This window comes from Pyrus communis, chromosome 6, assembly GCF_963583255.1.
Source record: "Pyrus communis chromosome 6, drPyrComm1.1, whole genome shotgun sequence".
NCBI lineage: Eukaryota > Viridiplantae > Streptophyta > Magnoliopsida > Rosales > Rosaceae > Pyrus > Pyrus communis.
In genome coordinates, this window is record NC_084808.1 from 13301282 (window position 1) to 13318247 (window position 16966).

General features: G+C 41.8%; 1 protein-coding gene across 1 annotated transcript; it reads right to left on the minus strand.

Annotated features, from left to right (window-relative positions):
• Positions 1 to 14510: 14510 nt before the first annotated feature.
• Positions 14511 to 16553, minus strand: LOC137737539 (uncharacterized). Its single transcript, XM_068477054.1, has 2 exons — positions 16293 to 16553; positions 14511 to 14763 (listed from the first exon to the last, which is right to left on the minus strand). The coding sequence occupies exons 1-2, from the start codon at positions 16458 to 16460 to the stop codon at positions 14716 to 14718; spliced, it is 216 nt and encodes a 71-aa protein (XP_068333155.1). The 5' UTR covers positions 16461 to 16553; the 3' UTR covers positions 14511 to 14715.
• Positions 16554 to 16966: the final 413 nt, after the last annotated feature.

Below are 16966 nucleotides of genomic sequence, written 5' to 3' on the forward strand. Positions count from 1 at the left end.
TCACCTCTCTTGAACCGTCATGTGGCCTGTAACCATGCCCAGCCACCATGGCTACTCCTTGACGACCTTAAGTCATCACTGACAAGTCCTTAACTGAAATTCAATGTTTTTTCATTGAAATTCCAATCGAAAATTTCTAAGATTTTACAAAATTATGGGTTGTCATTGAACCAACAGCCTTCGCCGTGATTTTGGTACCACGATACGACCGCCTGAAGCAGTGGCACCAATTTTCTTCTCCGGCGATTTCATCCAGCTTGCGTTAGGGTGTCTGGATCAAAAACCAAAGCCCACTTGGGCTTGGCTTGTTCTCGACTAGCACCAGCCTTTTGGGTTTTGGAGCTACACTCGACCCAACACCGACCTATTGGCCACAGTGTTCCCACTGCACTGGATCCCAGCCTATGTGCTGGTGCATCCGTGTATGCGTTGCACAAGATTGGTGCCCTTATTTGGGCCATGGCCATCTAGGCCTACGTGTGCAACCCACTTTTGTGCACATGGGCTTCTTGCCCAAGCCCAGCCCACGACTGACACCAACCCAAGTGGGCTTTGGTGTCCCCCTTACGCTCGCGTTGCACAGGATCCCAACCCTACGCTAGTGTATCTGTGTCCTCGCATGCACTCGATCCTAGCCTGCAGTTGGAGTATTGATGCATCGCACCGCGCCGCACCTGATCAGTGCCCTTTCTGGGCTTATGTTTTTTGGCCCAGCTTTTTTGCAACCTGTTTGCTGCTATTGGGCCTGCAACCCCTTGGCCTGGTCAACCTATTACAACTTATTTTTTTGGGCCTGGGTCGCACAATCTCAGTTCACTTAGCCCACCCATGGGCTTTGGTCCATGTTTTTTAGCCCCGAGCTTAATTGGTTATTCTTTTTTTTTTTACACAATTGGGGTTTTATAGTTTTTTACCCACACTTTAATTTTGGCCCATAGTCCAAATAATTACTTCAATTATAATTCTAGACCTGAAGATTTATTTGCATATTTTCTTATTGCATATTTTTGTATATATATTTGTGTTTGTTTGCAAGAACATAAGAACATGAAGTTCATAATTCTTTCGAAACCCAAAGTTTCTAGAAATATGCCTTGTTTGAAAACCTAAAGTTTTCATTGAAAACATCACCCATGAAAACCCGAAGTTTTTTCATGAAACTTTAAACAAATAAATGTCTATCAGAACCTGAATGTTCTACTCCTATGTGAATGGATTGATTTTTTCTCCATTACACTAACCACATTCTTGCCTATTTATTTTGTGATAAGGACATATCGAATTTGAACAAACTGACTTCATTGCTTTAGAGGTCTCGGGAAGAAACTACCTCAAGTGGGTCCAAGATGTGAAACTCCACCGCATTGCAAAGAATTTGCATCCCACCATTGAAGATGAGATGGACAACACGGTTGGCAAAGCTAAGAAAGCCACTGCCATGATCTTCATCCGAATACACATTCATGATGCACTGCAAACTGAGTACCTTGTTGAGGAAGATCCACGAGCACTTTGGGTCGCTTTGGTTGATCGTTTTGATCACCAAAAGGACATCTTCTTGCCTAAAGCAATACATGACTGGAAGCATCTGTACTTCCAAGACTTTAAGTCTGTGAATAAATATAATTATAAAGTTTGTCGAATTCGATCACTTCTAAAGTTCTGTAATGAGAACTTGATCAAAGATGATCTCCTAAAGAATATCTATTTGACCTTCTTTGCTACCAATATTGTCCTACAGCAACAATATAGGACTCATAAGTTCACTAAGTTTTCGGATTTGATCTCTGTTTTACTTCTCACTGAAAATTAGAATCAGTTGTTGATGAAAAATCATCAAGCTCGACCTACTAGGGCGATTCTTGTGCCTGAAGCACATTATAGCATAAACCAACACCTAAGACGCTAACACAGGCGTGGTAAAAATGGCCAAAAGCCGTCCCATCAAGGTTAACAGAGCTAAGACCCATCTAAAGGAGGAAACCGAGCCCAGAAGCACCCTAACCTCCCTCACAGGGCCTCAAACTTCAAGAATAAGGGCAAAGCACCTGACACCATGGATGCGGACATGTGTTACCGCTATGGTTCAAATGACTAATGGTCATTTGTTTGCCATGCTCCCCAGAAGGTCGTAGCTGAATATCATTCTCGTCGTACGAAGTTTAAATCACACTTTGTGCAAGTGGATAAACCGGAGAGTACCAAGATTGAGGTTTCTGACTTCCAAGAGGCTATTACCCCTATGGAAGATTAGACTCTTAGATATGAACTATTTTTAGTTGCATTTTAGAATAATTGGGCCGAATTCCACCTAGTGGCAGAATGCCCCCTTGTTTTTTGGTTTAAGTTTGAACAATTTTCCTTTATGTTTAGATTATTTGTTGGTGATTTGTTTTTGGATATTAAGTTTTTTTAATTAACATCCTTGGATACTTAAATTATTTTGAATGGATATTTGTTTTTAGAACTTTTATGCATGTGACCCATTCAAATTAATTTTTATTTCTAGGTATGACTAGTGGAAAAGTTAGTTGTCTGGCAAATAGTGCAACCACACACACCGTTTTACGTGAACGCATCTATTTTACTAACTTTGTTCATGAGATTACAACTCTGACAACCCTCTCAAGCCCATCTAACTTGATCGAAAGATACAGTAAGACACGTATAATGTTGTCCATTGGTACAATTCTTGACCATCGACGAGACACTTTTTTCTCCACGTTCTAGAAGAATGTTGTTGAATTTCAAGGACATTAGAGATAATAATTACCACGCTGAAACTTATGTAGAAAATGGAGTTGAATTTCTACGCATCACTTCCTACGAATATGGGCCAAAAGCATATTCTAGAGAAGATGAAGTGTATACTATGTGGCCGGCTTTACCTTTGGGACCGCGAATGAAATTACACTTGGCATGATCATTTAGAATACCCTAGATGAACAACGATGCACCGTATCCTCAAATCTTCACATTGGCATCCACTCACCCGAAGTTTCGGTTCGATTCAAGGAATTGCATGTCAAACCTACTCCATGGAAAAGTTTATTAATAAGTCTTCTTATGACAAGATTCGTTCGAATCCTCCTATTTTTCTACAAAGGATTCAAGGGGACATTTGTGGACCGATTCACCTTCCCTGCAGACCATTTAGATATTTTATGGTTTTGGTTGACGCTTCTACACATTGGTCACACGTGTGCTTGTTGTCCACAAGGAATCACACGTGTGCTTGTTGTCGACAAGGAACGCTGCATTCTTCAAACTGTTGGCTCAGGTTATCAAGCTCAAGGCTCACAACCCTGATTATCTGATCAAATCTATTCGATTGGATAATGCTGAAGAAGACACATCTAAAACTTTTTAGGACAATTACATGTCGGTTAGGTTTGAATTTGAACATCGAGTACCCCATATTCACGTCTAAAATGGCCTGGCAGAGGCATTTATTAAGTGCTTACAAATGATTGCTCGATCGTTGGTCATACGCACTAAGCTCCCGATCGTTGCTTCGGGCTATCCAATATTGCACGTAGCCATGTTGGTCTGCCTGAGGCCTGTTACGACCTAACCATATAGCACCCTTTAATTGGTTACCGAATACAAACCCGACATATTGCATCTCCGCGTTTTTGGTTGTGTAGTCTATGTGCAGATTTCGCAGCCTTTATGTACAAAAATGAGGTCTCAGCGAATGATGGAAATCTATATCGGATATGATTCTCCTTCAATTATTCGATACTTAGAACCTTTGACAAGTGATTTGTTTACCGCTTGTTTCAAGGATGGTCATTTCTATGAGACGGTCTTCCCGTCGTTAGGGGAGATAAAAACATCACCGATCTTAAGGAACGACGTAAATTATTATGGACGATTCCCACTTTGTCTCATTTAGATCCTCGCACCGCTCAGTCTGAAACTAAAGTGTAGCGCATATTAGAACTTCAGAGTGTAGCTCAGAGCATGCCAGATGCTTTCACAAATCTAGCGCAAGTGACAAGATCACATATTCCAGCTCCAAATATACGACGGACTTCCCTCAGGGGGAGTATCCTGAAGTATACTTTCTTGATCTTAATGTACTCTTTTTCCCTACGATTAGGAGCATTTTTCCCTTTGGGTTTTTGCTACCTAATGAGGTTTTGACGAGGCACCCACCTTGGGCTGATCACATCCCTAATGACGTCTCGTAGACGTTTCATTTGACTTTGCATTTCTCACGCATTTTTCCTTAGACAATGGATTTTGTCCCTACTTGGGTTTTACCATAGCCATTGGGTTTATTGTGAGACTTAGTTCTATATGGAAGTTCCTACTTTACTTTGAGACTAGCTTGTTCCTAGAGTCTGTGGGAATGTTATAAACATTGTATTTATGTGTGATTGTGTAAATCCTAGATTAGATGTGATACTAGTTATTCTTCCATATTAGGACTTGTATTCCTTGGAGGAGAAGGATTTTTCCCTCCCTTATTACTATAAATAAAGGCATTGCATAGGGAGAATAACGCACAACCCTACAAACACATCTCTCTCTACTCTATCTCTCTGTCGTGCCCCCTCTCTCCCTTGTCAAATTAAAATAAGCCACAACAAATTAATAATAATAATTTGGTGTGGTGTGGTGTGTTTTAAAACTAATGAAAACGTTCCACGAAACAATTTTTAAAGAACTGTTTTGGTTTTTTTTTCATTAATGGCTCGTTTACTAATTCATAACCAAAATGAAGGGAAAGGAATTGAGGAAGAATTGGAATAATGTGGAATCATAATGAAATTCTTATTGAAGTTGTTTACTAAAAATTTCTGGAATCATAGTACGAAAGATATTGATCCATATGAATTGTGTACTCATTCACATGAATTAGAATGAAAACTAATGTGATTACTAAAATATCCTTGTGCCAAGTAATCTGTTTTTATATTAATTTTTTTGTCCCAAATGGATTGGATTAAAACACCTCAAAAAGGGGCCAGAGAACAAAGAGGTCATTCGTTTCTCTCTCGGTCGATAATAACATTATGTTTCTTCGTATCTCCATCGGCTCTTCTAACCGAAGCACCTCTTCCCCTAATACCAACCAGTAGCCTACTTCTCGTCGAAATCCATCGCTGTAGTCCTGACGCCCATTCTTTATTCCACAAAATTTGACGTTAGAGCATTTTTTGGACAACCACAGTGGTTCCAACCTGCACAGATTAAAGACAAGCAAGGACCTCTAAGCCGAGCGTCCGAGTTTGGTGGTTCCCGGCGTAGGCACTCCGATGGTCAAGTCAGATTGTGTCTAAGTATGGGTAGAAATAGTGTTTTAGGGCTTAGAGTGTCTAACCCCTTGAGAGAAGTCGGTTTGTCTATTTATAGGCTGAGAAGAGTCAATCTAAACTCCATGATGTTGCTCTGAGTAGATAGCTTGAGTGGGAGTTGGCAGCAGAACCCCTCCATTCAGACATGTTGTTAGTTAGAATAGTAAGGCCTGTCCTCTGCGTGGCCTGGGTAGACATATCTGCCATGCCAGTCAGCCTGAACGAACATCCCATGTTGCCGAGTAAGTAATGCATCGATCGGACATGACAGTCTCCTGTTTGCGTGGGAGAAGTTGGTATAACTAACAGCCGTCAGTCCATTCCACCTAGAGTGACATCATTTCCTTAGCTGAGCGAATAAGTAAGATCATGTCGGGAACCACGGATTAGGTCATCACCCCATAAGAGATGTATGGTTCTATCCCCACACCTAGTTAGTACTTGCGAAGTGGCTCGATTGTTCACTGTTCTGGTAAGGTGAAAATTAGGGTCTTACATTCACCTTCATCTTCAAAAGCATTCTAAAACTTCAAGTCCAGTCCGAGACAGTTCAGTGCAACAAAAGCACCCTAGAGCTTCAAGCATAAGGGACAGTATCCCTAACCTCAACCATTCTACATCCTGTAATAGATCATTGGCTATGCACATGTTTGAGCCCCTCCTAATGTTGTTGAGTAGTACTATCTCCATGGTCAATTTGTGAGACTAATTTTGGCTTAATTTTATGTATTGCGTAACGCCAAACCCTACAAAAATAACACCTTCATTAATTTGTATAAAAGATGTTTCTCTCCCCCACCACCAAGCAGTTCAAGACCGTTTCTCTCCCCGACCAGATTCGTGAAATCTGCGGCTTACTAGCTATACATTGGGCTTTTGATCCGTCGCATTCACCACACTTCAAAATATTTTTGTGTATGGAAGAAGAAGCAACAGGATCAGGATGTACTTTCGAGTCCCAAATCAACGCTTGGAACCCATCTCCAATACTTTACCACCCGAAACTACACTTCAGCATCAACTGACACGGTCATACCGCAATTCCCTTTACTTCGATATGGACACAAACCTTCCCGGAGTTTGACGTGTCTGTGTTATCTTCGGGAGCCTCGAGGCCATCTGCATTTTGTAATCACAAGCCACATAACTGCCCCCGCTGCAGAGCTTGATGGGCTGGAATTGGTTCAAAATTACTCTGCATGGTCTGTAAAGTACCGTGCCAACCTTGCTGTTTTAACGATATGTATGGGGATTCAAGTGTCTGGTTTCAGGCTTCAGTTATGAGTGTCGTTCGCAGAAAGGAAAGAGGAATCGGAAGAGGCACCGTTTGTGTTTGGCACGGTTATGTCCTACAATTCTTACGCGATGGCAAGCTGAAGAAGTTCATGCGTTTACTTCCATGCCAGGAAGCTATTAATCAGGATTTGAACTACACATCGAAGAGTGTCTTACTATTTGCTTTTGATCAAGTGGGGACTTTTCTAAGTTGTTCTTTCAATCGACGCCATGGTTGTAATGTAACAGTGCTACCAGAAGCTTGGCGGTGTTATGGTCACAGAGAAAAAATTCCGCCTTATATTCACAGATTGAATTGAACCATACATTCAGAAACTACATGATCATGTGAACACGAAAAATTCCTGACGACGAGGAACAAGAATACGTGTACAAAATAATATTTTTGTGTTTAATGATTTTTGGGGTTACAATCTCTCTTAAATTTGGTCATCTGATTCTATCTCCGTAAAATGTAGATTTGTTGATCCAAGGGCCGCCGAGGCTTGATCTTGGATGAAAAGTTGTAAGTTTCTTCAAGGGCCTTCGGGGCTTGACCTTGAATGTTGATGGATGAGCGAATCTTCAATGGCTTTTGGGCTTGATCTTGAAGAACAGTTGGTTTTCTTCAAGGGCCGTCGAGGCTTGATCTTGAATGAACAGTTGGTTTTCTTTAAGGGCTTTTGGGCTTGATTTTGAAGAATAGATGTGTGGATTTGTTTGTTGATCCAAGGGCCGTCGGGGCTTGATCTTGGATGAACAGTTGTTGAACGGATCTTCAAGGGGCGTTGGGCTTGATCTTAAAGAATGGGTGTATGAGTTTGTTAAGGTTGTTGATCCAAAGGGCCGTTGGGGCTTGATCTTAGGATGAACGGATGATGAATGATGAACACTTTCTTCAAGGGGCCGTCGGGGCTTGATCTTGAGTTGGTGGGAGTTCTTCAAAGGCTGTTGGGGCTTGATCTTGAAGGAGGATTTGACGAAGAACGAAGAGTGCTTTCTTGATCCTTCGGAATTCTTAGGAATTTGGATGCTTGAGAGCTTTGGAGTTTCAAAGCTTCAAGGATTTGGGGAATTCTCTTCCAATTTGGGAGTAGAGAAATGTATTTGTGAATTCCTTGATGATATTCCTCTTGATGGAGAAGCCTATTTATAGGTTTTGAGAATGAATCACCACCATTCATTTTTTTGGTGAAGTGAGTGGAGGCTGTAGGTGAAGTAAGTGTGTGAGGTTGGTGAAGTAAGTGGAGGTTGTAGGTGAAGTAAGTGGATGTTGTGGGTGAAGTAAGTGTGTGAGGTTGTAGGTGAAGTAAGTGGATGGTGTGGGTGAAGTAAGTGTGTGAAGTTGGTGAAGTAAATGGATGTTGTGGGTGAAGTAAGTGTGTGAGGTTGTAGGTGAAGTAAATAAATGTTGTAATTTTAATACATTGGTTAACATTTATTTTACTGAAATTTCGATGTCTACAAATGCCCCCACTTCAAGGCGCGTCGTAGACATGTTCTTGTCACGTGTAGAATATGCGTTTTGAAGTCCCTTAATGTAGATGTCAACCCAAGGCCGTCGAGGCTTGATCTTGAATTGGGCTGGAAATTTCTTCAAGGGTCATCGAGGCTTGATCTTGAGTTTGACTGGAAGATTTTCTGGTTTCCTCCAATCTTTGATTTTCCACAGGCTTAATCTTGAATTAGGCTGGAGGATTCTTTTGGTCTCCCCCGAAGGTCTAAACTTACTCCTTTTATCTGAAGTTGAATTTGATTCAAGAGTGGTGAACACTTGATTTTGAATCGGACTTGTGATTTCTTCAAGGGCCATCGAGGCTTGATCTTGAGTGAAAATATGACCATGAGCGGTTTCAGGATTCAGACACATGGCAGGCAAGCACGAGGTAGAGGTGATGACCTGTTTCTTTGTTCAATCTTTCCAATTCATATTTGAAGAGGGTTAGAGGATGACTCAGCATATGCAGTTGTTGCGTTTGCTGACGATCCACAAGATTGATGTTTCATTGTCACTCGTCTTAGTTGTTCTCCAAGCAGATGTGGTCCCTTCTCTGGAAGTGTATCAACCGTTGAAGATGACTACTCGAGAGCAACGCTAGGTAAGCAACCAGGGAATAGATTCCAGGTAGTCGGTTCCAGATCGGAAGACTGACTCCAAGTGCCAGCTGATTGCTCTCTTTCTCTTTACCCTGCGAGTAAAAACAAGGACAAAGGGAAGGACATGGAGAAAGCATGATATGAGATACTTTTGCTTTTTGAAGAAGTGTTGACGATTTAACGGCGTCGCGCGGCGAGGCTTTGCTCTTTGGTGACGGCGCCAGCGGAAGGTTGTTGAGGCTTCTCGAGCTCTTTGATTAGAACAATGACGTCGAGCTTGGATTTGACTTAAACTCTTCTGTCTGGATAGTGCTGCAGGGGAAGGCGTCGTGCTCCAGCAGTTTGTTCCAGCTCCTCATTGATCCTTATGCTTCAATCTTTTGCCATATTTATTCTTGATGCAAGAGTTGAATGCAACCTTTGCATTTAAATGGTGCTTCAGAACATTACTGCTCAGTGACGATGAGTACTTGAGAGCAATGCAAGGTAAGCAACCAGGCAAAGGTTCCAGACAATCAATTCCAGGTCAGAAATTTGATTTCAGGTTCCGACTGATTACTCACTTTTCCCTTATCCTGCAGGTAAGAACAACGGCAAAAGAAAAGACAGGAAAAAGCATGATATGAAATACCTTTGCTTTCGCCCTTGATGATTTGAGATACTTTTGCTTTTGAAGAAGCAGCGAATGAATCAGCACATATATTTGTTGTGTTTGTCTCCACATGCTTCGATCTACCGTTTCCTCCTGCCTCATCTGTACTTCAGGCATTTGGTATCTTCTTTGGGGACGAAGAAAATTGAGTATTTCGAGAGGCTTTGCTGAGAGTGCGCCCTCAAAGGTGAGGAAGAGTTGGGCATTTTTTTTTTTTTTTTGCAGGTCTGCCTTGCCATAAAAGATGAAGGTCGACATATATAGGGATTTCCCAATAGCAAGTGGTGGTACTGTTCCTTTACCATTGTCGACAACTGTTGGGTAATTGAAATAGTAAGATTCACGCGTTCTCAACTTTGTCAGAAATCTTTGACAAAGTTGCTTGTAATGTCTGCAAAGTTGAGGTTACATGTGAAAGGTACTGACAAGTTTTGATCCAGCAAATCCGGCTTTTTGAAATTCAAAGAGTGATGACTCTTCGATTCTTGAATAAGCGGCCCAGCTTTTGAGGTTCGGAGGGTGTTACCTCTTTGATTTCTGAACAAACGCTTCTTCGATTTTTTGAGCAAATGCCTCTTCAATTTATGAATAAACAGCCATGCTGCCCTTTTTTTTTTTATAAAGGCAACAATTGTGTTTCAAAAGCAAATTTAAGAGTTACTGCATGTAGAAGCTACCCTTTTTGTATTTCTGAGATTTTGATTTACCTGACCTTTTTTTCCTTCCTCATTTCTGTAAATGGCTTGCCCGTCTGATCGTCATTTTGATTTGAATGCTGGGGAAGATGTTGACATGCCTGCTGAAGACAACATATGGCACCCATCCTTCGTATCCCATAACGGTCCTCTTACAGTTGGGATAATGACCTCCACGCGTTTTCAACTTTGTCAGAGATCTTTGACAAAGTTGCACGTGTTATCTGAAAAGCCGAGATTGTGTCTGAAGAGTGTTGCCGAACTTTACGCAGGAAAATCCGGCTTTTAAGATTTGAAGAGTGGTGTTTCTTTAATTTTTTTTTTTGAATCGGTGGTTGTGTCGCCTCTCCTTCTATAGAGGTATCGATCACCTCCAACATGCACACACACTTTGAAGATTGCCCATTCGTGAAAATCGTCTCCGGTGTATTTTGTTTTAACGGGCCCTTTGAGATTTTACTTCATCCAACCCTTCTCTTTTAACACCTTTGAAAATGGCTAACCCATCTAACATTTGCTTAGATTTGAGTCTCAGCAGTGATACGGGTGCGCCGCGTCAGGGTAATGTATGGTGCCCGTCTTTCTTATCTTCTAGTGGCCCTCTTACGTGCTTGCAAATAATTATTCGACGAACATGAAGAGGAAGCTTGATCAGCTGTAAGAATCTGAAGGTCGAATTCAAAGTGACCGTCAAAGGCTTGCGGCTTTCTTCCAGAGGCACCTTTTTCCTGCGTCATCTAGCGTTCCACCAAGTATTGAGGTATCGAATGATTTATCTTCGATGCCTCCCGCTCCTGGAGTTTTGCCAAGTAGTGGGGCTTCACGTGAACAACCTTTGTGAAAGCTCCATCTTTTTTTTTTTTTTTGTACGCACTTGTAATTTCTCGGAGATCAATGGACATGCTTTATTTTATTCAGTGTATTGTGCTAAATATAGATAAAACATATATATCACCAAGATGTGTTATTTCCTTTTTTTTTTTTTTTTTGGTGATTTTGATAATGATTTTACCGTACACAGTTTATGCTCTTGCGGGCCAAGAGCGTTTGGTTGTCACCTTTTAGGCTCGTGCGAACGAGGAGCTTTGGTTGTTGTTGCAGTTTCAACTCGTGCAGACAATGAGCTTTTGGTGCCGTTTGCAGTTTCAGCTCATGCAGGCAAGGAGCGTTTGTTCTCACCTTTTAGGCTCGTGCGAACGAGGAGCTTTTTGAATTTGTCAAACGATCTTAGAGAGGCATTCCTTGCAATCTTCATAGCAAGGAATCTTGACTGAGTGATTGAAGAAGTCTTTGGGGAAGAAATCGCGCATCGTGATGGCAACGGACGATCTTTGTGTCATAATTTCATCATCCTCAACATTTTCATGTAGCTTTTAAGGTTGACGGTAGCTGCTTTGCCCCCTTTCCGATTGGTGAACTTGTGGAGGAGACCTATGTTTCTTGTGCATTTTCTTTGGAGTGACATAAGTCCATCCTTCAACTTCACTTGACTTGACTGACATGGTTTTGGAGCATGCCCCCAGCGGTTAAGGTGAAGATTTTGAGTTCAAAGAGCCAGAAGTGACGGTGGTATAGTTTGACTTCACCACATCATTAAGATCTAGCTCGATGATCTCTTTCTGAGCCAACCTCATGATGAGATCTTTTAGCACAAAGCACTTTTCCGTCGGATGACCAATGAAGCGGTGGAATTTACAGTACCTTGGACTGTCAGTACGGTTCATATCTTCCGGCCGTTTGCACTCAGGTAGGTCGATCACCTTTTTGTCAAGCAAGTCTTTCAACATGGCAACCACGTCAGAGTCGGGGAATGGATAAGTCTTCTCCTCAAGCTCCTTCAAAGTGCGTCTACGTATCTCTTGATCACGAAAAGCTTCGGTTTGAATCGCCTTGCCTCGTGTATGGATTTTGACTGGAGTTGTGTTGACCGTCATTGCTTCCTTGGTGGGTTTCCACGCAGCCTTATCCACCTTTGGCCCCAAAACTTTGTCATTCTTGTAGTCGGCGATCTGTTCTTTCTTCCCATGACGGGTGATGCTTAACTCCATATCATGGGCGCGGATGGCTAACTCCTCAAATGTTCGTGGTTTGATGCCTTGAAGGATGTAGTGTAGTCCCCACTGCATGCCTTGAACGCACATCTCAATGGCGGAGGTTTCAGAAAGCCGATCTTTGCAATCTAGGCTTAATGAACGCCATCTATTGATGTAGTCGATGACAGGTTCATCATTCCACCGTTTCGTACTGGTCAGCTCTAGCATGCTTATAGTACGACGAGTGCTGTAGAAACGATTGAGGAATTCCCTTTCTAGCTGGTCCCAACTGTTGATAGACTCAGGTTCGAGGTCAGTGTACCAGTCAAAAGCGTTACTTTTCAGCGAACGCACGAACTGTTTGACGAGGTAGTCTCCCTCTGTCCCAGCATTGTTGCAAGTTTCAATGAAATGGGCGACATGCTGCTTCGGGTTGCCTTTTCCATCGAACTGCATGAATTTTGGGGGCTGATAACCTCTTGGCATCTTCAAAGCATCAATCTTCTTGGAGTAGGGTTTTGAGTACAATACAGAGTCATGTGAACTTCCTTCGTACTGTGTCTTGATAGTGCTTGCAATCATCTCCTGTAATTGCTAGATAGAGAGAGATCTCATGAACGCCGTTGCTTGGTCTAGCTTCAGCTTCTCTTCGACTTTCTCCACTAGAGGCTCTTCTTCTTCGTCGATTTCTTTCTTTAATGGACCAACATTTGGGTCGACTTTCACGTCGAGCTGCGCATCTAGTCGGTTGACAAGTGCGGCAATCTGCAAGTCCTTCTCTTCCACAGTCCGTGTGAGCTTTGCAATTACTTCGCTCATTTGAGCAAGTTGTTCTTCAACAGAGGTGACGCCGATGGTCATGACTTGTGCAACCAATAGACACGACTTTCCTTCAGACATCCATAGTGCTGATGAAGAACCCCATTGGCCATTTTAGGGTGTCATCTTGTGCGCCTCAATAGCATGCTTTGGTGCCCCCAGCATGGTCAGGTTGATGACCGACTCGCGCCTTTGGTGCTGCTTTTGCTTGCTTAGCGGTATCAACTTTGCAGTAGCATGTTGAGGAGTGGTTGTGGCACCAATGGATGCTCTATTCGTGGCGGAAGTGCTCATGCTTCTTCCCTTGGTGGTTGCAAGAATGACTTGTCCCTTGCTTGATGCCATTGATTTTGGAGGTGTGCTTTGGTTTTCTTGAACGGAGAAAGAGATGAGAGGTAGAGATTGTCCCACTGGGCGTGCCAAATTTGTGAACACGAAAAATTCCTGACGACGAGGAACAAGAATACGTGTACAAAATAATATTTTTGTGTTTAATGATTTTTGGGGTTACGATCTCTTTTAAATTTGGTCCTCTGATTCTATCTCCGTAAGATGTAGATTTGTTGATCCAAGGGCCGTCGAGGCTTGATCTTGGATGAGCAGTTGTAAGTTTCTTCAAGGGTCTTCGGGGCTTGATCTTGAATGTTGATGGATGAGTGGATCTTCAAGGGCTTTTGGGCTTGATCTTGAAGAACGGTTGGTTTTCTTCAAGGGTCGTCGAGGCTTGATCTTGAATAAACAGTTGGTTTTCTTCAAGGGCTTTTAGGCTTGATCTTGAAGAATAGATGTGTGGATTTGTTTGTTGATCCAAGGGCTGTCGGGGCTTGATCTTGGATGAACAGTTGTTGAACGGATCTTCAAGGGGCATTGGGCTTGATCTTGAAGAATGGGTGTATAGGTTTGTTGAGGTTGTTGATCTAAAATGCCGTTGGGGCTTGATCTTAGGATGAACGGATGATGAATGATGAACACTTTCTTCAAGGGACCGTCGGGGCTTGATCTTGAGTTGGTGGGAGTTCTTCAAGGGCCGTTGGGGCTTGATCTTGAAGAAGGATTTGACGAAGAACGAAGAGTGCTTTCTTGATCCTTCGGAATTCTTGGGAATTTGGATGCTTGAGAGCTTTGGAGTTTCAAAGCTTCAAGGATTTGGGGAATTCTCTTCCAATTTGGGAGTAGAGAAATGTATTTGTGAATTCCTTGATGATATTCCTCTTGATGGAGAAGCCTATTTATAGGTTTTGAGAATGAATCACCACCATTCATTTTTTTGGTGAAGTGAGTGGAGGTTTTAGGTGAAGTAAGTGGAGGTTGTCGGTTAAGTAAGTGGATGTTGTGGGTGAAGTAAGTGTGTGAGGTTGTAGGTGAAGTAAGTGGATGTTGTGGGTGAAGTAAGTGTGTGAGGTTGTAGGTGAAGTAAATAAATGTTGTAATTTTAATACGTTGGTTAACATTTATTTTACTGAAATTTCGATGTCTACAGATCAATCGTCTAAGTTTGTACAGTCAAATGTATATACTTCGACATGACAGAGGGTGTCAATCCAATGCCTATGCCTCCGTTTCTCAAGGAACATGATCGCATCTCTTATTCAGATAAACCGAATAAATGAGAGGAAACGAACTGGAGGAAATATTACAAAAGGCAGAAGTTTACCATTGATTGTGCAGCATTCTTAAGAGACAAATACAATCCAAACGCAATGCATACCTCTTAACATTACGTTCCATAGATCAACAAAGAAAAGGAAACACCCTCTACCAGGAGAGGGATACTTGCGGTTCAGTAGGGTACATTCTATGACTAGTCCCACAATTATTGTCAAACATTCTCTGATTACTCATAGAAACTTCCTGTATGGTCTGCCTGCATCCTCATCTTGCATGTGCTGTCATCATAGAAAACTCAAATGTTAGCCAATCAGTTGAAAGCAAAGACTGGAATGTCGAAATTGTTTCTGCGGTGATAGTGTGGGCACTCACTCAAACAAGTAATCAACCAAAAAGATAGAGATGCATTATAAATGTTTAATCAACCATGCAAAATACTAGGGATAAATATACTGACTAGTACGTAATCAAAGTTTTTGTAGTAGTATAAAAGAACAAGGGTAAAAGTACTTGATTCTTAATATTAAACCTATCTTTCAAAACAATAAGCCTTTCAATATTACTATTAACTTTCAATATCCGAAGTTTTTGAAAAATCCGACTACTTTGAAGCCTTTACCCTTACAAGTGTTCATCTCTGAAATAAGTACAACTGAAAACTGTGAACATGGAAATACAGAAGTGTCCAACAATGAATATACAGTGAGATATTGTATGCAACGAGAATATAAATCACTAGGCTGGGGGAGGAACAAAATTGGACAAAGGAAAGGACTTACAACAAAAAAGATATCCGGTAATTTGGCAACTGATTGCCGACAAACAAGTTCAAACAATGAAAAAAATAACAGAAATACATTTCACGACACCGCTGATGCAGAAGGACGACTTGCTACGCAAGAGCTTCCATACTGCGACCATACCTTCTAATATACAGCAGCAACAAACAAGAAAAAGAAAAACAATGCAAAACAAGACTCAAATAGAAAACTAACTTAAAACCTATAAACTTCATCTCCCTTTCCCCCCTAAAAGAAAAAACTAATAAGGGAGAAGAAGATTTCAGGCAGGTAACATTAGATTTGATTAAGGCCCGTAAACCCTTGTTCCTACAAAAAGATTTCCGCTCATAGCGACACCTCTTCTACTATCTATGTTAATCATTTACAAAGTCTCAGAGAAAAATCCCTTTAATTTCTCCAACAGAATTCACAACCCAACAAATGCTCTAAAACCCCCACAGTAATGCAGCTCTCCAAATATGGATAAGCGACCGAGGGACATTTCAGACCCATTTTCCCATCTAACCTAGCATTTTCTTACGATTTCAAAGCGAAAGAAAGGCTTCCCAGTCTGCATTTAACTCCTGCAACAAAAGGTTATTCATGCAGAACTCAATTTTATAAAAAAGATGGAATTTGATAAAACCCCTAAAAATGCCAGAGGTTGTTAGCTCAAACACTTCACAAATGATGATTCTACACCAATTTTACGACCCCCAAGCCAGACGAAAAATAAAGAAGAAACATCTGTTCTTTCCCCAAAACACAATTTGGGTCAAAACCTAAATGTTTCAACTTATGAGAAAATTGATATCTTAAAAGTCAAAAAATTTCTGAAAGTTATAAAATCAAATAGAAAACAGTCTAAACCGAGCTACTGAGGAATCAAAAACCAACATATTTCGAACCCTATTGCGATCGATTAGGCAAAATCCAAACGGATCCACGGGATTAATTTCCAAAATTAAACAAATAAATAAATAAACACAAATAACTGAGAGAGAGAAGGAGAGAGAGGGGGTTACGAAGTCTCTGACGATGCCCTTGTAAACCAAGATAGGGAGGGCGATGCCGAAGATGCCAACGAGGGCGAAGTTGCGGCGAGTCCAGCGGAAGTTGTACTCGAGATTTTCTCTCACGGATCCCCACTCCTCTATGAACTTGTTCTTGTTTGCTTCCATTCCTCCCCCCATTTTCTTCTCCTCACTGCTCTCTCTCCTCTCTCTCTCCAACACTCTGTCTATCCGCTCTTTCTAGAGTTGTATCGAATTTACCTCAATTGAATACTCGGGCAAGTCCAGCGCGGGCAACAGGCCCGGACTGGCAACTATTGGAACTTAATCCTATGCCAAAGTGGCGCCAACCCATTCGGACAATTGGGCTAAGGGGAGCCCGTGGGAGATATCAGGCGCAAATCCAAGCCTCGAGTGTTTGAGGGAGAAGTGATGCAAGGCTGGCATCAGTTATATTATAAAAAAAAAGTTTGCGACAAATCTGTGCAAAACACGTGCACGTGGGAGGGGGGTGCTTACCCGACAACATTTCAGGCAGCAAGGCTCGTGTGACAGCCCACTCAGTTGATCCAATAGGCAATTACTATTCATTTCAAGACTGAAGATACAATAGGCAATTACTGTTCATTATAGGTAGTTACTATTCGCTTGAGGGGATTAAATTGCCTATTGCCATGGGAAGCCTT